Source organism: Periplaneta americana, chromosome 17 (genome assembly GCF_040183065.1).
Source record: "Periplaneta americana isolate PAMFEO1 chromosome 17, P.americana_PAMFEO1_priV1, whole genome shotgun sequence".
NCBI lineage: Eukaryota > Metazoa > Arthropoda > Insecta > Blattodea > Blattidae > Periplaneta > Periplaneta americana.
In genome coordinates, this window is record NC_091133.1 from 3,008,896 (window position 1) to 3,033,681 (window position 24,786).

The following is a 24,786-nucleotide window of genomic DNA, read 5'->3' on the forward strand; positions in this document are numbered from 1 at the left end:
TGTTCACCACATGGAAAGGACTCGCATTTCCCATCACATTTCTACCTACTCGCCACGAGGGAAGAGAACACTAGGAAGACCTTTAAAGAGATGGCTTGAGACTGTAATGGGCCATTAGGCGCAATACTTGTTAGACGACGACGATGATGATGAACTTTATTACTGCATTTTATTTACTTAGATGTGACATGAACAAACAGTACTTACAAGGGAAGGGTTTCGGCTCGAATAGGAATTTCGTATCCAAAATTTGTATACAGACCCGTCTTTACACATCTGTAAAGCTCCCGAAAGCATTCGTTTGTGTAATGTGTGGTTTGTCTGTTAGAGCACTGTACAAGTTGAGGGGTGGGGAGAGTACTACACAAGTTAAGGGGATGGGACACCTTACACGTAAGCCTAGCCTAGCCTAGAAGCTAGTGCAAGTAGTAAAATGTCTAAAACCCATTTAAGAACATTTTTCTCCAACGTTCTGTCTGAAAATATTGCAGCTAATCAAAAGTATATACTGTTGTGTGAGTCACTGAATGCGCACAAAGAGGCAACCTTAATAAATGAATCATTCCAAGGTTAGGACATGGAATGTATGACCATTCCACCTAAAAAACCTCTGAATGTCTATTTCCTTAGACAATACGAAATATATGCTCGGAGGATAACAGATTGCATAAGGACTCTGGCTGAGAATCCAGAACTTAACTTGGGAAATCGAGTGTTTATAATGAAAATGCACTCTGTTGTTAATAACCAGTTGTCTGCTCCCATATACCGCCCTATGCTTCAGTATTCCTGGCAGTCAGCTGGCTACGTGAATCGTGAACAAGTCTCGGGACTTCAAAAATGTAATTCAGGTGGCATTTGATTGTTCAGCACTGGAGTGTGGTTCAGAAGATTGTTCAGGTGTTGCTTCTGCGTGTTGTGCTTATTGCTCTGCTCCATGCTGTTTCATGCATTTTGTAGGGAATCCTCATGTAGGCTACATTTTTAAAGAAGTGTATTGACCAATACCAACCAAACGGAGAGTTACACAAATGAATGCTTTTACGGTCTTCATCACCATTGTGAAGTAAGCGTCTGTACAAATTTTTAACCAAAAATTCCTGTTCGAGCCGAAACCCTTCCCTTGTTAGTTTCATATATGTAAATTATATTGTATGAATTGTGAATGTATACAAGTGGCATGACATCTTTGATATTCCGATGATGATAAACTGATGGCTGACTGCTGACTGATGATTGCTGTTTACTGTTCGAGAAGGAGAATTGTGAAAAGTTAGAAAATTACAGATCTGATACTCTCTTAATACTCACCCCTCAGATAGGTATTCGTCCTCCGTTGTCACTTCCACTATCAAATTCTCTGTCACTGTGGCCACATCTCGTGAATCTTCCTGAAAAGGGAAAGCACATAAAAGAGACTGGAAAGAACACTGTTTTCTTTTTCAAGAAAATGCTGGGCACCCAACTTTGTACAGATGCATTATTGGTAGAAGAGGCACTTCCAAGACATTAAGTCCATTGAAACCATGTCCATATGACTTATGTCCTCTAATATTTTTGTCCACCTTCATTTATGTCCACTTTTATTTAAGTCCACTTTCATGTCAATTCCTTTTGTACCATTGGAAGATGTTCAGGCTGTTTTTGATAGCCTTATAGATAATACTGAGCCCGACGTAATGGATTTAGCATTGTACATGGAAAGAACTTACATCCGAGGAACACCTGCTGGAGGATGAAGAAGAAGAGCAATGCCACCTAGATTGGCACCTGAAATATGGAACATTATAATCAGGTTCTGGCAGGACAACATCGAAGAACTAATGTAGTCGAGGGTTGACACAATCGCTTTCAGAAACACATCGTCACACATCACGCATCGGTATGGAAATTCATGGAATTTATCAAGAAAAACCAAAGGAATAATAAAATTATAATAATCCAATTGTTTGGCGGGCATTTGAATGTGCGACACCCTATTAAAAGATCGTACCTAGAAATTTAAGTCGAGTAGAAGAGATTGTTCGGAATTACAACCACTACAACGAAGGACACATCACAACTTACCTCAAAGCTATTAGTTATCATCTGAAGCTGTATGAAGGTGAACAGGCAGAAGAGATTGAGTAGGGAATTGAAGTAAATTTGTAGATGGACATAATGCATTGTACAATCATGTAATGGACGTAAAAATGCGGACATAAAATTTGTGCAATTGGACTAAAATAAAGTGGACATATACTTCATTGGACATATATTTATGGACATAGTGTAGTGGACTTTTATGTAATGGATATACCAAAATGGACATTAAAATTGTTTCGAAGAGGCATGTATGCTAGGCACTCTCCTGTTCTAAATCAGTTTATTAATTATCAACGTCACTGTCATCATAATTACAACACATGCACTCAAGCCAGCAGTGAATACTTCGATCCTCACCAATTGTCTTCAAAGGTCAAAGTGACAAAAACTTTCAAATCAGAAGTTATATCATTTGCATATATTGTTCCATGGGAGCACATCTATGATAAGTCAGGACAATAATGATGGTAATGTACCTAATATCAACATTTCTCACCGAACATGCATTGGACTAATTGGGCTATAAACAAAGACTCCAACGTACAGATGTCATGGGTAAAGTCCTTTGACCAGTGGTAAAACAAGCGAAGCAGAAGATGTTTGTGTCAGCCATGGAGAAAAATTATAAGTTTGTTATAAAAGAAAACAGCAGTCAGCAATTATACGTGAACTAAAGAAAAAGAACTGCGCTTCTAAATCTTGTTGCTATTAGTCTTCCTTTAATGTTCATTACTGTGGCAATTTGCACAGTAACTTCCTTCTCCAAATGATATTGTACACCCCACGAAAATCTACAAATATTGCTAGAGTACTTTTGTTACCATTAAATGCTTCTTTTATATCTTTTATTACCTTAAGAACCTACATGTTGTGATGCTTTTCTATTCTTTCTGAAGCCAGCTTGTTCTTGTATTCTTCTAGATGCCAATTCAATCTAGTTACTATAATTCGTTCCTGTATTTTGGCTAATACTGAAGTTAGAGACATTGATTGGTCTGTACGATTTCAATTCTTTTGCGCGTTTATTATGTTTAATTATTGGAATAATTCGTGTTTTCGTAAAATGTGCGGTAAATTGTCCCTGGCATTATATATATTGCTAAAGACGAACAGAAGTAAATCCAGGGCCTTTTCACCACAATGCTTTATATATTCTGGAAAGGCTCGGTCAAGTCCAAGTTGTTTTTTTCTCTTTTGCGTTTCTTATTGCTTGCATTAGCTCTTCTCATTTGAAATTGTTATTGTTGTGTTCACTTTTCTTTTTCTGCTGTCTGGCAACAGTTTCTAATAGTTTTGTCTTGTTATTTTTTTTATCTTATTATGTAATTTATATTGTTTTGTGAGATAGATGTTCATTTTATTCGAAACTTCTTTTCGATCTATTACTCCTTTATTGTTAACTGCTATTCGTTAGATGGGGTTGGTTTTCCTTTTATTGTTCAATGTATCGATAAATCTCTGCATATTTGTAGGTTTGGTATCATTCTCTAAATTGCTGATAAATTTGTGAAATGTTTCTCTTTTTGTCCTTATGATTTCTTTTCGCAAGAAAGGTGATTCTGTCTGTCAATTTATTCCGTGTTCAACATTTTTTGTTTTTCTCCATAATTTCTGGCTCGATCCCTCTTTTCTTTTAATTGTTCCCGAATGCTTTCAATACTATAGTTCTTCCTTTGACATTGCGTTTTGCACTGAGGACGATAGCGGTCATTAATTTTTTAATTAGATTGTCAGTTATTATGTTTCTATTTAAATTATTATATCTCTCTTCTAACTATTATGCCTTTCTGCAGTTCCAGGTAACTTTTGTTGGTTCTTCGAAACGAATGTTATGATGAAACCAGTAGCAAATGTCGAAACACAAGAACATAACAGTTACATTTTTGCCCGGAATGCCAAAGCTTCATGGCGACTCTGCAAATGGTTCGGTATGAAATTTATTATTTAGCATATAAATAATTTTACATAAAAACAAAAGAGTTTCAGAAATTAGAAGTGATTTTGAAAAACATGATTCTGAATCTTCGCCCCATGCCACAGCATCGTGGTCTAGAGCCTCAGGCATTATGGAATGAGCGCTTTCCATTGGGAAGGAATTTTTTCTTGAAATTTCGGTCAGTGTATGGGACTGGTGCTCACCCAGCATCACAATGAACTCGGGGAACTGTGATAGGTAGCAAAATCCGGATTTGAAATCCTGATAGAATGGCTGGGGAATCATATTGCTGAACACTCAATACTACCGCCATTCTGGTTGGATGATAGTTCACCTCTGAAAATGCATGTGGATGTGAGCCCAGCAGCCAGTTTGTTAGCCTGGGCCCTTCATGGGCTGGTTGCGCCAAGGATTGGATTCTAAGTCTTCAGGATTTGATTTGAAAAGTGCACTAAAACACAACACACCCAGGAAGGCAACAAATTCCTCCACAATGAAGTGTCTAAATTCAGTTCTCTCACTTTTCGAAGTGTATGATACAATTTATTTATCTTACAACAATTTGTTTCAAGTAGTTGATGTAAAAGGATAAAAATATACAAAAAGAGGCAGCGAGAAGTCACCACACTAAGCAGGGCACATCAGGGAACAGATTGCCCGACTCACCAGTAAGCTGTAGCAGCGTAGGCAGCCATTCAGTTTCATTACGGTAGGCCTAAATTATTAGTTAAGAGTTACCTAATGAATGAATAAATGAAGTTGAAAAATGATGCAGATCTTATCTTTCATCAAAGCAGCTGTTGAAAATGATGTCCAGCGTTCTCCATACAAAGGTTGCATCGTGTTAAAAAATTCCGAAACACTCGTTGTATCTCCACCTCTGAAATTTCAGATATCACTCATCTGATTTCATTCTCCAGGGCTTCAAGAGAATCTGGATTGTTCTTGTACGCTTTCAGTTTTAAAGTTCCCCACAAATAAAATCACAGGCACTCAAATCAGGTGAACACGGGACAAACACTCCACTCGTCAAGTAAACACTCCGTACACTTCCCGCTGTTCGCGCACTCCATCCCCCCCACTCAGAAAGTTTATGGCCACATAATGAAAATGAACGCCCTCCGGCACTGGTACAGCTTTCTGGTTGCGGGCAATCTGTTCCCTGCATAGTGAGGAACTTTTCGCTGCCTCTCTCTGTAGCTGGAAGGGGTAGTATTGGTACTACGACACCAGTTATGTTAAAATCTTACACGATGCCATTCCAGGGTTAAGCAATAAATTTGAATTTGTATAAAGACAACGGGTCTGCAATGTCCTTAACTAGAACCATATCTTATACACTCTAATGTGAAATACCTAGGACTGTATTTAAACTCCAAACTTTCTTGGGGAGAGCATGTTGATAATGTTATGGGTAAGGCATGGAGGGCACTTCACTTTATTATGAGAATCTTGAGAAAGGCTAGCCCCAAATCGAGGGAAATAGCATATCTAACGTTAGTGCGACTGTTAATGGAATACGGAACTACATGTTGGGATCCCTATAGAATATATCAGATAAATTCCTTAGAAAGAATCCAGTATAGGGCAGCTAAATTTGTTAAAGGTAAAAGAGAAGATGGAAACGATACGATAAAAGAACTTAAATGGGAAACTTTGGAAAACAGACGTAGGAAAACTAGAATAACATCATTGTATAGAGCACATCTAGGTCAGAAAGCATAGGTAGACATAACGGCTCGGTTAGAAAAGCCAATGTACTATGGTAGGAACGATCATGATTTTAAAATCCAATGTAGGAAACAGAAAACGGATGTAGGTAAATTCTCATTTTTAAATAGAACTATAAATGATTGGAATGACCTACCTGCAGCGGTCTTTGAGGGCTGTCCTTCTTAAGGAGTTTCAAGAATAATTTAAAAAGTTGTGTATCAAGTGCAAATTAAAATTAAGGTGACATTTAACATTTAATTTTTTAAGATGACATGTATTTATTTAGCCTGACGAGTTACTTCCTTGGTTTGAATTGTAAATTATTTAAAAATAGCGTGTAAGAGGGCCTTAGACTAGAAATGTTTAGTTTAAATGTAGTTCTGTTTATAAGTACAGTATGCATAAGGGTGTAATTATTTGACTTATTTGAACTGTTGTATCAGTGAAGCGAGGTGAGTCAGTGGAGTTATGGTTTTACAGTGCAGTGAATAGTTCCGATCAGTGATAATTTATAGCGTCAATGAAATGTGTTCTATAGTGTCAGTGAAATGTGTGCTAAAGTGTCAGTGAAATGCGTCATAGTGCCACTACATTGAGTGAGATGAGAATAAAGTGAAAGACTATTGAAACTTATGTAGGGCCTATACATAATTATGTAGGTTGTAATGAAAAATTAGGTATTTTATTTATGTTTTATTATTGTGTTAAATTATATTGTGTATTCTAATTGTATTGTGTATTCGTATTGTATTGTGTATAAAATTGTATTGTGTATTGTAAATTTATTGCGTATTGCTTATCATTTTTTTTTTTGTGTATTGTTTATACTGTGTATACCACTGCCACCGGGTGCTTGCCCACTTGCAGTGTAAATAAATGCATACATATATGCCAATCATTCATTCATAGCTATCTGCCCAGAGGCAGATCATGAGAGAAAGTATTAAAAGAAAATTTATTAAACAATTTGAATCTAAAATCATACCACGTGGAATTTCATGATTTTCCCACAACTTAAAATTAATTAATTAGTATGCTGAGAATCTTATTACCTACGCTTATACAGAGACGGTCTCTGTGATGAGCAAAATACAAGCTAAACAATGGAGCATCTGTGAGTTCTACTCACCTCAGCTTCACACTTCACCATAGCATAATTCACCGGCAAAAGAGGTTCGTCTTTCGCTGCTGAGGAGAGACCATAGCTTTCGTCCACACATTCCTCTTTTATGCCAGGCACATGCACGTGCGATAAATTTGCTTCCTGCAGAAAGCAGAGACATCATAACTGAGTAATACGTCACAGTGCAAAAGACGTTGATTTCAACTTTTGCAGATGCATTCTGTGTCCATGGCACTGCTTACGTGTTCATACAAACTGGTGCAAAGCACTTGAAACAGCTCGCAAGTGGCTCCTCCATACAGTCGATTCTGCTGCTAGTAGCAGAGTTCAGGTCTAGAGATTCGTTGCAGAACACTTAAATGACATTTGGGGCATTTACTAAGAGACTGTCTACCTCAACTTCAAATGATACAACCACACATTTTTGGAAATAATGAAAGAAGCTTACCGTATTTTACATGCGCACCGTAGCCTACCATTTTCACATATTATTATTATTATTATTATTATTATTATTATTATTATTATTGTTACTTACTCACAAATGTCTCTTAAGGAACCAGCAGGTTCATTGCCGCCCTCACATAAGCCCGCCATTGCTCCCTATCCTGAATGAAAGATTAATCCAATCTCTAATCATCATATCCCACCTTCCTCAAATCCACTTTTATATTATCCTCCCATCTACGTCTCGGCCTCCCCAAAGGTCTTTTTCCCTCCGGTCTCCCAACTAACACTCTATATGCATTTCTGGATTCGCCCATACGTGCTACATACCCTGCCCATCTCAAACGTCTGGATTTAATGTTCCTAATTATGTCAGATGAAAACAATGCGTGCAGTTCTGTGTTGTGTAACTTTCTCCATTCTCCTGTAACTTCATCCCTCTTAGTCCCAAACGTTTTCCTGAGAACCTTATTCTGAAACACCCTTAATCTCTGTTACTCTCTCAAAGTGAGAGTCCAAGTTTTAGAACAATACAAAACAACCAGTAATGTAACTGTTTTATAAATTCTAACTTTCAGATTTTTTGACAGCAGACTAGAACACAAAAGATTTGGTACATGGAACGTAACTAGTCTTTATAGAACAGGAGGGGTAACATTAGTAACAAAAGAACTAGCTAGATATAGAATGCACTTCGTGGGAGTACAAGAGGTTAGGTTAGATGGGAATGGTATATCACAAATAGGTGATTACTTATGGTATTATGGGGAAGGAAACAATAATCACCAATTAGGAACAGGATTCTTTGTTCATAAAAGAATAAAATCAGCAGTAAAAAAGGTCGAATTTATCAGTGACAGGTTATCATATTTAGTACTTAAGGGTAGATGGTGCGATATCATAGTTATAAATGCTCACGCCCACAGTGGTCCAGAATGCAAATTCAGTGGGACAAATTAATGACTTTTAGCTACCTAACAGATTTTTATGAAATTTTACACAGTAGTTACAGGTAGCATATATGTTTTGTATACAAGCTCTCATTACGTTGGTATAAGGGGAACTACCCCTTATAGAGGGCGCAATTAGACAAAATTAGTCAATTTTCTCCTATCTAACATATTTCTATGAAATTTTACACAGTAGTTACAGGTAGCATATATGTTTTGTATACAAACTCTCATTACGTTGGTCTAAGTGGAACTACCACTTATAGCGAGGCGCAGTTAGACAAAATTAGTAATTTTTCTCCTATCTAACAGATACTTATGAAATTTTACACAGTAGTTACAAATAGTACATTTGTTTTGTGTACAAACTCTGATTACGTTGGTATAAGAGGAACTGCTCCTAATATGGGGATGCATTTAGACAAAATTAGTAACTTTTCTTCTGTCTAACAGATTTTCATGAAAACTTATACTGTAGTTAAAGGTAGTAAACTTGTTTTGTATACAAGCTCTAAATCTCTGGATTGTTTTTGTTTCGACCTCATACTTCTATAATGGAAAACCTTTCTTGGGCAGTCACGACTTTTTCCAAAAGTAAATTTTCTCTAAATTTTCATTACTATCACGATAAGAACATAATTTAGCAAGTAATTCGCTAAGACAATGTTCATTTCATTAAAAAGAAAACTCATATTCTTTATCCTCTTGCTCTCCTACGATAAATTATCTTATGGGGAAAATGTATCATTTTAGGTACTGTTGCAATTTTTGGGCACTCGGGAAGCTTATTTGATACATAATTAACAAGTTGCCACCTTGAATTTCCTAAATTTTACTTCGGAAGCAGATTCAGTTCACAGATATTTAAATAACTGTAATCGAGAAAATATGAATGGAATCGACCACTTACAACAGAGTTACAGCACAAGGAAAACGGCAGACTCACAGCGCTTGCTGAGTAAGAATGCTGGGTGGCGAAATGTGGCATGTTACCGGCTTCTTATCTCGCTATGCAGCCACCTCCGCTGATTAAGATTATCAATTCAGTGTTTCTCAGTTATATAGGAAAAAAAATTTAAGGGTTTTATTTCATTCTTTTACATGTCATTTTTTTACTTTTGTCCTCCTAAATATGGATTCTGGACCACTGTGGGACGTAACAATTTGTTAGAAAAGAGGGAAATTTTACTGCATATCTCCTCTTCCTTAATTTGAGGAACTCTCGATGTTATGAAGTCCACCATTTGCTTCTTTACAGCAATAGTATTTGCTCGAGAAAGAAGACTTCCGTCGAAAAGGAATTCAAACATGTCCATTCGCGTCAATTATTTATAGGTTTCAAAAAGGCATATGACTCGGTTAGGAGAGGTTTTATATAATATTCTTATTGAATTTGGTATTCTCAAGAAACTAGTTCGATTAATTAAAATGTGTCTCAGTGAAACTTGCAGCAGAGTCCGTATAGGCTAGTTTCTATCTGATGCTTTTCCAATTCATTGTGGACTAAAGCAAGGACATGCACTATCACCTTTACTTTTTAACTACGCTCTAGAGTATGTCATTAGGAAAGTTCAGGATAACAGACAGGGTTTGGAATTGAACGGGTTACATCAGCTTCTTTTCAATGTGGATGACGTGAATATGTTAGGAGAAAAACCACAAACGATTAGGGAAAACACGGAAATTTTACTTGAAGCAAGTAAACCGATAGGTTTGGAAGTAAATCCCGAAAAGACAAAGTATATCATTATGTCTCGTGACCAGAATATTGTACGAAATGGATATATAACAATTGGAGATGTAACCTTCGAAGAGGTGGAAAAATTCAAATATCTTGGAGCAATTGTAACATATATGAATGACACTCTGGAGGAAATTAAACGCAGAATAAATATGGGAAATACATGTTATTATTCGCAAGCTTTACTATTTTAATCGCAGATAGTCTTACTCTTAGCTTCGACATATACATAGGCCTGCCTCATTCAATATCCAATAAGAAACTCTTCCTCGGCCCAGTGCTGCTGTAACAACAATCCCCTGTTTCATGGCATCTGATTCCAAAGTAAGTAATCTTTCTTAATTAGGTGTTGAACATAATTTTACCAGTCCTAAGCGGTTACTTTTTGAAATGCGGTTTGAAACAAAAATCTAATATCTAAAAGTTTAAAAGTGGTATTGTTTCTATGCTGCAAGAAATAGAAATAGAAACTGCTCACCTTACAGCTGCAGTCAAAACACTTGCAGCTCCTAACATGGATAACAGTATAAAAAAAAAAAAAAAGGCTTGCAGTGTGCGAACTTGCATCATGATCGCTTAGTTATAGCTACCATGTTTGCTATGTTTGATATTTTATTAAATTCAGGTATAAAAAAGTATCTGAATGATTACAATCCTCAAGCAATAACGTTTACTTAGTGAGATTACCTTAAATTAAATTATAATTATGATTCATATGCTAGAAATAAACATTAACGCATTTCATGTGTCACTTCATCGCTACTACCGGCAGTCAGTATAACTAATCGGCAAATACTTTCCATCGCAACAGATGTATATCTGCAACACACCACGTGACTGCCACTCGTTTTTGGTTGGCACACAAAATAACAATAAAGGTCATTTTAAATCACCGTTCAAACCAGAAGCCCTGATGAATTCATGCATTTCTATAGTTACCTACCTCTGACAAAAGCTTCTTCTCAGATATATATGTGTCATCACTTGTCTCTACAGTGAACAGGTTGATCTCGGGTTCCAGCTTTATCATATCCATCCCAACTAAAAGAGAATGAATAGGAAGTTAATATTCAAATGCTAATAATACAAGTTGAGTCAGAGTGGTTACAGTTTACTTTTCTGACACCTTGAAATATGTATCAAAGTAATTAAAACGTGGAGATATCTAGGAACAAGAAGACCTATCAGTTTGTAATCATCTGCAGGATCATTTTAAGATTTCTTGTTTAGTCAACTATCCGCAGACGTCTGAACCCCACAAGTGATATCACCATGGCACCACTAATGAGGTAACTAGGCCAGGAGATAATAAGGTAGGGTGGCCAGTACGTTTCCCCCTCCATTGCATACATCGTCGATTACCTACATATTACACTAGTCAGACTTCAGATGTATACAAACATTATTTTTTCCTCGGACAGATCATCACGTGAGATATACCACCTGATAATAGATGTTGTTGTTGTTTTCTAATGCCAGGCGTTTGACAATAAAGTCATTTGACCTCTTGCACTCCAATATTTTTCAAAGATATTATCATGACCAGCCACTGAAGCACAGATTTTGAGGTGTTCCGAATCCATTTCTTAGTTTGAGTTGCACAATGGACAGTTAGGGGACTGATATATTCCAATTCTATGCAGGTGTTTGGCCAAACAATCATGGGCTGTTGCCAATCTAAATGCAGCTACAGACGATTTTCGTGGTAAATCGGGAATTAACTGTGGATTTTGATGTAGAGAGTTCCATTTTTTCCCATGGGATTGTGTTATAAAATTTTGTTTGTTGAAGTCTAAGTATGTAGATTTAATAAATCTTTTCACAGAGAAATATGTAGATTTAGTAACAGGTCTGTAAGTAGCAGTGCTGCCCTTCTTTGCTAAAGCATCCGCATTCTCGTTTCCCAGGATTCCATGATAATAGATGTAGGCCTACATATCAGTCAGAGAAAAGATTTCTAGAGCACTTCATGACCTATCTTACTGGATGCAGAACTGTAGTTTCATATTATTATTACAATTTCTTTAATGCCGAGATGTATTAGGACAGTTCTGACTGTTTAGCCTACTATTGATTCAATCTTCCACTCTTTTTGACCAGCACTGCTTAATAGTATTCATATGGGTAGTAGTAAACAATACAAAACCACCAAAGTAATGTCATAATCAAGATGGCCGACATCCGCTAATATGACGTCATATATAATACACCATATCTTCAAGATCAATTCAAAATTGAGGATTTTGAGTAATGTAACACAAAAACAAAAAATAGTTAGAAAATTAGCCACATCGGCATCGCATTCTTCACTATATCCCTACCTATTATAGTATAAACCACGATACCAATAATTATAATCAGTATCACATCCTTCACTATATCCCTAACTAATAGAACACGATACCAATACATCTAATAAAAACTCATAAACAGATATAATTATTAAAGTAAATAAAAGTACCTAAAATTGCGATAGAAAATCTGAAAAAGTACAAGTCTCCAGGTATCGATCAAATTCCAGCAGAATTAATACAAGAGGGTGGAAGTGCATTATATAGCGAAATTTATAAACTTGTACTTGCTATTTGGGAAAAGGAAATTGTACCAGAACAATGGAAGGAGTCCATAATTGTACCTATTTTTAAAAAGGGGGACAAAACCAACTGTGGTAACTTTCGAGGAATATCACTTTTGTTGACGTCGTACAAAATTTTGTCCAATATTCTTTTGAGGAGATTAACTCCGTACGTAGATGAAATTATTGGGGATCATCAGTGCGGTTTTCGGCGTAATAGATCGACTATTGATCAGATTTTTTGTATTCGGCAGATAATGGAGAAAAAATGGGAGTATAAGGGTACAGTACATCAGTTATTCATAGATTTCAAAAAGGCTTATGACTCGGTTAAGAGGGAAGTATTATATGATATTCTTATTGAATTTGGTATTCCCAAGAAACTAGTTCAATTAATTAAAATGTGTCTCAGTGAAACATACAGCAGAGTCCGTATAGGTCAGTTTCTATCTGATCCTTTTCCAATTCACTGCGGGCTAAAGCAGGGAGATGCACTATCACCTTTACTTTTTAACTTCGCTTTAGAATATGCCATTAGGAAAGTTCAGGATAACAGGCAGGGTTTGGAATTGAACGGGCTACATCAGCTTCTTGTCTATGCAGATGACGTGAATATGTTAGGAGAAAATACACAAACGGTTAGGGAAAACACGGAAATTTTACTTGAAGCAAGTAAAGCGATCGGTTTGGAAGTAAATCCCGAAAAGACAAAGTATATGATTATGTCTCGTGACGGGAATATTGTACGAAATGGAAATATAAATATTGGAGATTTATCCTTCGAAGAGGTGGAAAAATTCAAATATCTTGGAGCAACAGTAACAAATATAAATGACACTCGGGAGGAAATTAAACGCAGAATAAATATGGGAAATGCGTGTTATTATTCGGTTGAGAAGCTCTTATCATCCAGTCTGCTGTCCAAAAATCTGAAAGTTAGAATTTATAAAACAGTTATATTACCGGTTCTTCTATATGGCTGTGAAACTTGGACTCTCACTCTGAGAGAGGAACATAGGTTAAGGGTGTTTGAGAATAAGGTGCTTAGGAAAATATTTGGGGCTAAGCGGGATGAAGTTACAGGAGAATGGAGAAAGTTACACAACACAGAACTGCACGCATTGTATTCTTCACCTGACATAATTAGGAATATTAAATCCAGACGTTTGAGATGGGCAGGGCATGTAGCACGTATGGGCGAATCCAGAAATGCATATAGAGTGTTAGTTGGGAGACCGGAGGGAAAAAGACCTTTAGGGAGGCTGAGACGTAGATGGGAGGATAATATTAAAATGGATTTGAGGGAGGTGGGGTATGATGATAGAGACTGGATTAATCTTGCACAGGATAGGGACCGCTGGCGGGCTTATGTGAGGGCGGCAATGAACCTTCGGGTTCCTTAAAAGCCATTTGTAAGTAAGTATCACATCCTTCATTATATCCCTACCTATTACAGTATAAACCATGATACCAATAATAATTATAATCAGTATCACATCCTTCACTATATCCCTACCTATTACAGTATAAACCACGACACCAATAATTATAATCGGTATCACATCCTTCACTATACCCCTACCTATTACAGTATAAACCACGATACCAATAATAATTATAATCGGTATCACATCCTTCATTATATCCCTACCTATTACAGTATAAACCACGATACCAATAATTATAATCGGAATCACATCCTTCACTATAGCCCTAGCTAATAGAACACGATACAAATACATCTAATAAAAACTCATAAACAGATATAATTATTAAAGTAAATCAAAGTACCTAAAAATGAACAATATTAAATATAATACAAAAAATTACCACTTGTATAAATAACATAAAAACAATACACATTGACAATGAATAATTAAGTAAAGCTTAAAAATTACAATACCAAAATATTGGAAACGTTATTTATTAAAAGTGAGGGGCAACGTGCCCCCAACCCCGCATAGAAACACACGAAAACAAGAGCATGGAGCTTTTATACTAACTGTAACGTCACTTGTCATTAATTTGCTGTTATTTTCAGAGGATGATGCAAACGACATCGAAACTAGTCAATCGGGTAACATAACACCAAAAGTTATAACCTTAACACAGAGGAGTCGTTATTTATTTAAATTCAAATAACTTAACACTTCATAGATGGTTATGATTTCCATTCATAACTACGTAAGATCGCTTGATATAACAAGTTTCATCGAACTTCCAGAAGTTCAGTCAGAACCAATGTGTTGATTTGACATGGTATAAATCATCGATCAATTATTTGTCGCAGTTGTGCCAATCATTAAGCTAGATCAGCAAAATACAATGTATGTCACAGGCCACATGTTAATACGCAGTACCTGGTATCTGGTGCAGACAACGCTGATGTATTTATTTCACATCACCCATGTCAGTGATACTTTATTATAAGTAACATGAATGCAAGAGATTTTTGCTGACCAAATACCCTGTAGCTAAAGATGTAACTAAAGTAGACAGCGTCCACACCTGTGGAGTAACGGTCAGCGCGTCTGGCCGCGAAACCAGGTGGCCCGGGTTCGAATCCCGGTCGGAGTAAGTTACCTGGCTGAGGTTTTTTCCTCAACCCAATGCGAGCAAATGCTGGGTAACTTTCGGTGCTGGACCCTGGACTTATTTCACCGGCATTATCACCTTCATTTCATTCAGACGCTAAATAACCTAGATGTTGATAGAGCATAGTAAAATAACCCAATAAAAAAAAAGTAGATAGCAGATTTATGTGTACAAAAATAGTAGAATTAAACTCACAAAATAAATGTTATAGTAGGCTATCCTTCACATCATGACAGCACATGGTGCAATTCTGTAGTGATTACTCGAGAAAAATTATCTCTCATTAAAAAGATTCGACAAATCACAAAAGCACAAAGCTCATGCACACTGAAATCATAGTGCAAGAACGGCGCACTTCACTTCTTTTATCGAGGGTAGCGAAATACGGTAATTTCCTGGAACACGATACTCACGGGAAGAGAGAGCCGATATTGTTGGGGAATTAGGCCTAATTACGTCCTAGGTGACGTCATAAATCATGGCAAATGTGTAAAAAGTATATTCGTTTTTCTCTTTTCCCACTTTTTTTCTTTATTCTTGAAAGTAATTTACATTTATATCATATTTCCCTTTGCTACATCTACACTGCATTTTCTAATATTAAATACTGTAAATTGTTACATTATAAATTATTTATTTTACCTGGATGAGAATCGAACCACAGTGCGCAGTGAGTTTTCTCTTTGTTCTCCACACCAGTGTTCTACCAATTGAGCTGTTAGAGCGAGTCGAAAGCAGATACCAAAACATTTCTATTGGTATTACATAATCATAGAATATATAACAGATGGCGGTATTAATACTTTGGTTTTCATTTTGAAAAATAGCTAGATAACGCTATTAACTCCGTACGTAGATGAAATTATTGGGGATTATCAGTGCGGTTTTCGGCGTAATAGATCGACTATTGATCAGATTTTTTGTATTCGACAGATAATGGAGAAAAAAGGGAGTATAAGGGTACAGTACATCAGTTATTCATAGATTTCAAAAAGGCATATGACTCGGTTAAGAGGGAAGTATTATATGATATTCTTATTGAATTTGGTATTCCCAAGAAACTAGTTCGATTAATTAAAATGTGTCTCAGTGAAACATACAGCAGAGTCCGTATAGATCAGTTTCTATCTGATGCTTTTCCAATTCACTGCGGGCTAAAGCAGGGAGATGCACTATCACCTTTACTTTTTAACTTCGCTCTAGAATATGCCATTAGGAAAGTTCAGGATAACAGGCAGGGTTTGGAATTGAACAGGTTACATCTGCTTCTTGTCTATGCGGATGACGTGAATATGTTAGGAGAAAATACACAAACGATTAGGGAAAACACGGAAATTTTACTTGAAGCAAGTAAAGCGATCGGTTTGGAAGTAAATCCCGAAAAGACAAAGTATATGATTATGTCTCGTGACCAGAATATTGTACGAAATGGAAAAATTCAAATATCTTGGAGCAACAGTAACAAATATAAATGACACTCGGGAGGACATTAAACGCAGAATAAATATGGGAAATGCGTGTTATTATTCGGTTGAGAAGCTCTTATCATCCAGTCTGCTGTCCAAAAATCGGAAAGTTAGAATTTATAAAACAGTTATATTACCGGTTTTTCTGTATGGTTGTGAAACTTGGACTCTCACTCTGAGAGAGGAACATAGGTTAATGGTGTTTGAGAATAAGGTGCTTAGGAAAATATTTGGGGCTAAGAGGGATGAAGTTACAGGAGAATGGAGAAAGTTACACAACACAGAACTGCACGCATTGTATTCTTCACCTGACATAATTAGGAACTTAAAATCCAGACGTTTGAGATGGGCAGGGCATGTAGCACGTATGGGCGAATCCAGAAATGCATATAGAGTGTTAGTTGGGAGACCGGAGGGAAAAAGACCTTTAGGGAGGCCGAGACGTAGATGGGAGGATAATATAAAAATGGATTTGAGGGAGGTGGGGTATGATGATAGAGACTGGATTAATCTTGCACAGGATAGGGACCGATGGCGGGCTTATGTGAGGGCGGCAATGAACCTTCGGGTTCCTTAAAAGCCATTTGTAAGTAAGTAGGTAAGCTAGATAACGCTACTTAAATTTAACTAAAAATATGGAAACATTTCTAGCTCGTTGAAAAATACTGATGTAAACCTGCTTTCATTTGGTTAGTGAGTGTCTGATAACCATGCAAGCAGCTGGACCAAGTATGTCCACAGCAGAAAGAGCTATCAGTGAAGAAAACTAACATCCATGTAGCGACATCGTGGTTGAAATTAGCATTAATGGGGACCACTGAAAGTTCTATAGAATTTGCTCAACTTTAGCGATTAATTCTAATGCAATAGAAGAAGATTATGAAAATTGTGGTGCTAATAACAAATTTTGTAAACAAGGGAAATCGAGTCAAAATATTACCTATATTTTCAAATGCTTATATTGTAGGAAAACTATTTCCGCTGCTGCTAATACAGTAGAGTCCAGCATTAATATATTGTAGGTTACATTAGAAATAACAGCACCTGAAATTCACTTGAACATGAGTGTTCAAGAATATTATAGTTTTGCAGAGAGGTTTGCTACGTCATCGTGACTAATAATACTGAATAATAAGAGGATAGGGCATGGTATTCGAGATAAACGAACCGTATATTTGAAAGAGAAAATACAATGAAGGCATGTAGGCCTACTAGCAATCGAAGAGTAGAAGTTGACGACGAATAAAACAATATATTCTTTTCCTATATTTTATGTAGGCCCTACAATAAAATAATAATTATTACATAAGTTATGATAATGTTTAAAGTAAAACTAAAATAATTCCAATACACAAGAAGGGTGATAAATCAAAAGTAGATAATTACAGACCAATACTCCTACTATCGTACTTCTCAAAAATTATAAAAAGTAATATACAATAGAACAGACCTAATGTCTTTTCTCGAAAATTATAAAGTACTTTGTAATTCACAGTTTGATTTCAGAAAAAATGAAAACTATTAATAATGCCTTATTCTCTTTCATTACAGCATATTCCAAGCAAAAGACAATAGAAAACAAATACTAGGGCAATTCCTTACCTTTCAAAACCATTCTACACTGTGAATCATGATATCCTAATAAGGAAACTCAATAATTATGGAGTAAGAGGTATAGCAAATTATTAGTTCACATCCTACTTAAGTAATCAAAAACAGATTGTCCAAATAGATTCAGATAACTCTAATTCAACTTTCATCAAAACCAGTCTTCCAGAAGGCTCAGTAGCTAAATGAAAATATCTTACAGAATAACATATGAAGCTAATAATCAACTGAAAGAGTGTCTAATAGATTTTTAATTTTAATTTTATTGGGTTATTGTATGATGCTGTATCAACATCTAGGTTATTTGGCGTCTGAATGAAATGAAGGTGATAATGCCAGTGAAATGATTCCGGGGTCCAGCACCGAAAGTAACCCAGCATTTGCTCGTATTGGGTTGAGGGAAAACCCAACAGGGATTCGAACCCGGGCCATCTGGTTTCGCGGCCAGACGCGCTGACCGTTACTCCACAGGTGTGGACGTGTCTAATAGATATCAGACTTAATCTAAACATCGATAAAACCGTGTTTATTCATTTTAATCAAAATAAAACTCATAAAAACTTGCTAAATATGTACTGACAATCCGAATATAAAAGAAGTTGAGTGCACGCAATATGTGGGAGTATGGATTGATTCCAATTTGTCCTCGACTCGTATGCTTTCTCTCTGGAAAACTGTGCAAATTAGGCTATGTTATGCTTTCAGAATTCTTACAAAAAGTATCTCTCTTCCAACTTTAAAAGTAGTCTAAGTACTACGCTCGTGTATCCATTCTTTCATACTGTGTAATGTTCTGGGGGCATGACCTCTGAAGCTATAAAAATATTTAAATTTCGAAAGAAAATAATAAAAACAAGTCCCTATATGCACTCCAACCAAAGAAATTTTTCAAGAATTAAATTATTTTACCTCTCCCCTGCATTTTAAAAGGAATTCTGAAATTCATGACCACAACATTAGAGTTCCCAACAACTTGCACATAAACTGTCATACTATTACCACAAGTCTTAACACTACTTTTCAAAATTACTGAGTTTTTACATTAAAACCATAAAATAGATTACCTACCTTCATAACATATACAGAGTAGCCTAACTGAGATGAAGTATCAATCGCTGTCCTAACAAATCATCTCAGATGATAACTTTTTTCATGTAATCTCATTAAGTAGGCAATCTTTTTTTACTTTTTTTTTAATACTTAATACATTTTACAGAAGAAAGAGTTCGTCCAAAGGGCTGGATTCGGGGAGAATAGATACCTAAACGCTCACTGCATTTCCGCGTTGAATAGTAATACTTAAGCGTTGACGCAAATAAGTACTGCAACGGCGATCACTAGTAATGGAGATCAAAATTTGGCCGATTTGAGATACCAAAAGTTTAGCGTCATGACTCTAAGGACCGAAGGTCTCCACAGCAAAGGGGACAAAGATATAATTGTCTAAAAGATGACCATATTTATTGACTTTTTTCTTCACGGCTAATTCAGCAGCAGATGCTGCGCGTCTGGAGATATTCGGCAAGTGAGATGTAGCTAGAGTGTCAACGCAAGTGGAGTCCCAAATTAAAGATTTTCCTCTAGACCATGGAATTAAGGTGAGACCATCGGGTCGTTTACCATCCGCGCGACTAATACCGGGTGGTTCCAAAAAAAAGAGACGGGATGCCTGAAGAAGTCAGAGATCTTTTAATGATATCATTAAGTGACGTATGTCTGGGAATGTCTGTTTTACTTATGTTAATTATTCTATTTATTTTAATGTGTTTGTAAGCTGAACCTGAACATTTAATATGTATCTTGTTATTTATTGTATATTCGGTATTTTTACTATTTCTTTGAAAAGCTTAAGTTGTTAAAATTAAATTGATACTAGAAATCTTATATTGTGTGTATGTGTATGTCTGTGTGAGTACCTAATGACGAACCTATATTCCGTAATAGATTGTACAGGGGATAAATAAATACAATACAAAGTTGTTGTTCATGTTGAATCTTATTGATGTGAAAGAATGTATGACGTTTCACATACATGACGTCGTAGAAGACTCTTCTCTGAGTGAGCATCGTCTTCTAAGAATTACCCGAAAGACATGTATGTGTATATAATTTATTTATATATATGCTTACCTGTGAAACAAGAGTAACTATACGGTAAATATACCTATTTCGTTTGTCAAAATAACACAATTATAATTAATCCACATGGATTACAAATCCATCATCTCCAGCCAATTTAACTAAATTGACAGTGTGAAATCAAGGCAGCCGTGACTAATCAAGCAAACAGTTATGAATATAATAAAGCAAAAGTTAGGTCTAGGGGAGACAATATTTAAATAAGAAAAAACAGACTTCATAATTAACATACCATAATCTAATAATGACATCTTTGTTTTCATGCCAATACGAAGTGGTAGCAACTGAAGTCATTGTAGTTAGATTATGTACAAATGTTTCTGAACGTAGTATTTGATTGCACAGTTTTTATCTTCTAAGAATATATTAATAAAAATAACGATCAACACTAGGGAATCGTTACTATAATTAACTATATTCTTAAGTGAAACAAATTTTTCACTCGGCTCCACAAAATAATACGGTAGCTATATTATTTTGTACATTAACAGAGGTCAGGGAAGATTTCAAATAGGGGAAGATGGTCCACCTTGAGACAGGAAAATTTGTTATTTTTTTATATTAATGTTTACAGTGGATATTGACATTTATTTGTGAACTCCCCAATGTTCGATCATTATTACATTTTATAATTTATGTTAAATATTTGTGCTACTGATAATGATCTTCAGATTACAAGCTGACTTGTACATAGTGGCAAAATGTGTCGTAGTGGACCAAGAGACAGACAGTTCCACAATGAGACATTATTTTCTATGGATTAATATAATTATGATATCAAAGAAGTGACAATATCAGATGAGTATTTTTAGCCTATGTAGTTATGTTATGTGTCAGGGAGTCAATGAATGTTACCAGCAAACTGGATGCTGCGTTTTTTGTCTGACCACAGGTTGGTGGCTTTGGCAAAATCATTGTAATTTCAGTCTTATTAACCAATGCTTCATCCGGCACTCCTGGAAAAATGAAACTCTTCCCTATTATTGTAAATGAAACATTGCAATTCTTAGTGCTACGACAGAGCACTTTTCAAACATAAAATACATTTTTCTCATTAACTTGAAATTTTACAAGAACGAAGTCATTCACATCTGCTTCTTGGATTGCTGGTGCTTTGGTGACAGAGAATATTCAACATCGAAGTCACTTCCATAAGATGAATGGTCAGAATTTGCTACATCTATCTCTTCTGAGGGATCAGATATCTTCTGTGTAACTTTTTTCTCCATCATTACATTGTTATTTTTCCGTTTTAATTCTTTCCCTGTATTCTTTCCAGCTCTTGTTTTTATGGGAGTCTTCTTAAGATAGCATGCCTGTGTCTGGAATGACAATCACATCTAACTGCTGCCCTATGAATGCTGATGTTTTTCTCTAGAACAAGTTTTACAGGATATTTCATACTTTCGGCTGTGATGGATCCTTTATTTATTTTAATTTTACGATTTTTAGCCATTTTGGAAACATCAAATACGTAATTATACATAGTTTTACCGTATTAACGTGGTCCACAATGAGACAGCAATTTAGTAGTGTCTCACTCTGCCCCACATTACTTCCTGCAATGTAACAGGTCGTAGTAAACTTCCTAAGACAAGTTAGGTGCTTCTAATTACGGTAATTTGTAGTAAACGAATATGTACTTGATATGGAATAAATCACATCTTCTTACCTGACTGAAGAGACAACTAGACACTTCAATTGCTGAGGTAAAAAATTTGCATACACACTGGAAAATGGCGAAATGTTTACTAAGACGAGAATGTCGTAGGTGATCGATTCGATATCTTGAAAACTATTGCCTAGTATTTCATGTAGGCTGCCACAAGTGTGAGACACTTGTCGGCTAAACCATTCAGATTTTAGAGGGAATGTCTAATTGTGGACCACTCTCCCCTACACTTTTGTTTCTTGTACCGGTAGCCTACAGTGTTAGACATCTTGATGTCCCATAGTTCAAAACAAAATTAAACTACTATTCACGACTCATGGAACAAGAATTCTATGTAAATGGGACAGAAGTCTGAACATATATTTCTGAAGCATGGAGACGGGTAATATGTTTATCAATTAAAAAATTTCATTGTCTTTTTTTTTTTTTCCTTTCTTTTCTTTTTGTGAAACATGAATCAACAATCACTTTTACTTGTTGATCCAAGTTTCAGTGCTATACGGTACTCAGGAACATAAAAATTATGTCATACTGTATCTAAATGGCCTCGATCCTGAATTCGAATGGCAAGTTAACTTCCCAAGCTGTATTCTTACCCCCTTTTTTTTAGCACATTTCCTGATGTTAGTGTAAAGGCTCTCACAATTTTGAAGTTAGGAATTTAAAATTTGTACTGCATGTTCTACAGAGTGTGCTTAAAAAATCACAATGGGGGCATTCTAAAATTGAGAGCAGACTTAACCATATACAATTTAAAAAAATAAAATATAAATTTGTTCAAACAAATTATGCATATCAGTTCCTCATACCGGTATTATACATATGGCCATTTCTTTCATTTAAAATAATAATAAAATTTCTGATTTTGCTGTGAAAAGCGGGATGATGCAGAGCTTAAGTTACCTTCATGGTTACTAGATTTTTTTCAGTTACAATTTTCAATTAATTGCTCTACTTAAGGTTAAATGATGAGAAGTTTCCTTTCTTAAATTACGAGTTTTCCAAGAAGCATTCATAAATATAGTAATATAAGTAATTTAGTAACGTTTTAATATTACATAGGGGTAAAATAAAAAAAAATATAAAATAATACTCCACATGCATTAGACCAAATTTCCCTCCAAATGATCAATAGCATTATACAGGTACCTTAGGATATCTTTGCTACATGTTGAATTGATTCATGGAAGAATGTGTAGAAGTTGAGAAAATAGTTCTTTAATAGGCCTAGACATATCAGTTGTTTCTTTCCCTATTTTAATCGTATCTTTTACCATTTGCTTTGCATTCACCTTCTCTTTTTCCCTTTTCCATTGCTTTACTATTGTTACTTAATCCTCAAATAGCATTCCTTGTGGTTCCCTGTGTTAACAATGAAATTACTAGGAGTACATTATTTTTCTCCCAAACACTTTATTTTCTCAGTTTTACCCCAGCTACACCACACCGCTAAGTAGTGTGAGCTACAACCTTCATTACATTCTACAGATCTGCTTAAGAGTCAGTGCGAAATTCTCATATTTCACTAATAAACATAATTTCTCTTTTAAACAATAGTTGCTGCAACCTAGAGAGGCAGCAATACACAAAAAGTGGAATAAGAAATTTCAGTCATGACTCGAAATTTTTGTGTATTACTTTTAAATTGTCATTCATAAATCATGATCCTCCTTCGCTTACATCATCTTTTCGAAAGAATGTATAACTTCAATTTTTATTATTATTGTAGAATCCATAATATCATGACTTCTTTTCTTAAAGTGTCCAACTTCTGTTCTTTTTTGTTCTTCAAGGATTCTTCACTTCCCAAAATTTTAAAACCCTCATCAAATCATAACATATTTTTATTATCTTTCCACATAAAACTCATGACAAAACTTTGACGAGCTATAATAGATTTATTTTCCTTGTAGTTGAATTACTTGGGGAGAAAGAGCTTCTACTGTCTACTTGCACGCACTAATAATTTTACTGCTTAAAATTGTGAACGTGCTGTACTTTTTGGAGAGATTTCTTTCATTGATCTGTAATACCTTGTTTTGTTAGTTTCTTTGAGCTTTTATTCTAGTTCCTTAATTTTTGTAGGTCTTAGCCCTAGCTTTATTCTCTCTACATGCTACTTCTGCTAGATCCTGCTTCTTCAGTGCATTCCACTAGCTTCAATATCATTAACTCGGACACTGGGCCTATCGTTTTCATATCTTTTGAAAAGAACTTTCACACTACTCGATTAAGACACAGTAGGAATTATGGACCAAGGCTATACAATTCAGTATTGAAAAATAATCCAGACCTAAGTAGTTTACACATTCTTAAGTTTAAAAATAAAGTGAAAATGTTTGTATGACATTTGATAAATTTTATTATAATTTTTTTAAGTGTTACTAGCATTATATGGTACTAATTTTTATTGTATTTATCTGATGCATGTAACCTATAAGATAAAACATTGTAATAAATATAAATAGATCATTTTATTAATTAATAACAGTCTATATCTCCAATAAATGATTTCTTAGCATCGCCACAGATAAACTTGATTGTACTTGTCACTATCTCTGTCACTAGAGACTTATTGAAATTTATATTTTCCCCGCCATTCATAAAATATTTTGATATGATACCTCTTGCACAAAAAAAGATATCTATAACTGAAACTCGATTAATATATTTCAGTATTATTTGTATTTATCCTGGTAATAATGAACAGTTTGACTCGTAGACATTTTGTTTTTA

The 24,786-nt window shown here is 35.4% G+C and overlaps 1 protein-coding gene across 2 annotated transcripts in view; it reads right to left on the reverse strand.

The window, feature by feature from the left end:
• Positions 1–20,527, reverse strand: part of LOC138693091 (zinc finger protein 239-like) — a 37,492-nt gene extending 16,965 nt beyond the window's left edge. Inside the window, exons 1-4 of one of the 2 annotated variants that reach the window (XM_069816704.1) lie at positions 20,370–20,527; positions 10,939–11,036; positions 6,864–6,998; positions 1,312–1,391 (exon numbers count right to left, since the gene is read on the reverse strand). In XM_069816704.1, coding sequence (XP_069672805.1) covers positions 1,312–1,391; positions 6,864–6,998; positions 10,939–11,031 — 308 coding nt within the window. In that variant the 5' untranslated portion in view covers positions 11,032–11,036; positions 20,370–20,527. The remainder of the gene's footprint in view (positions 1–1,311; positions 1,392–6,863; positions 6,999–10,938; positions 11,037–20,369) is intronic. The other variant, XM_069816705.1, reaches the window with a different exon arrangement.
• Positions 20,528–24,786: the final 4,259 nt, after the last annotated feature.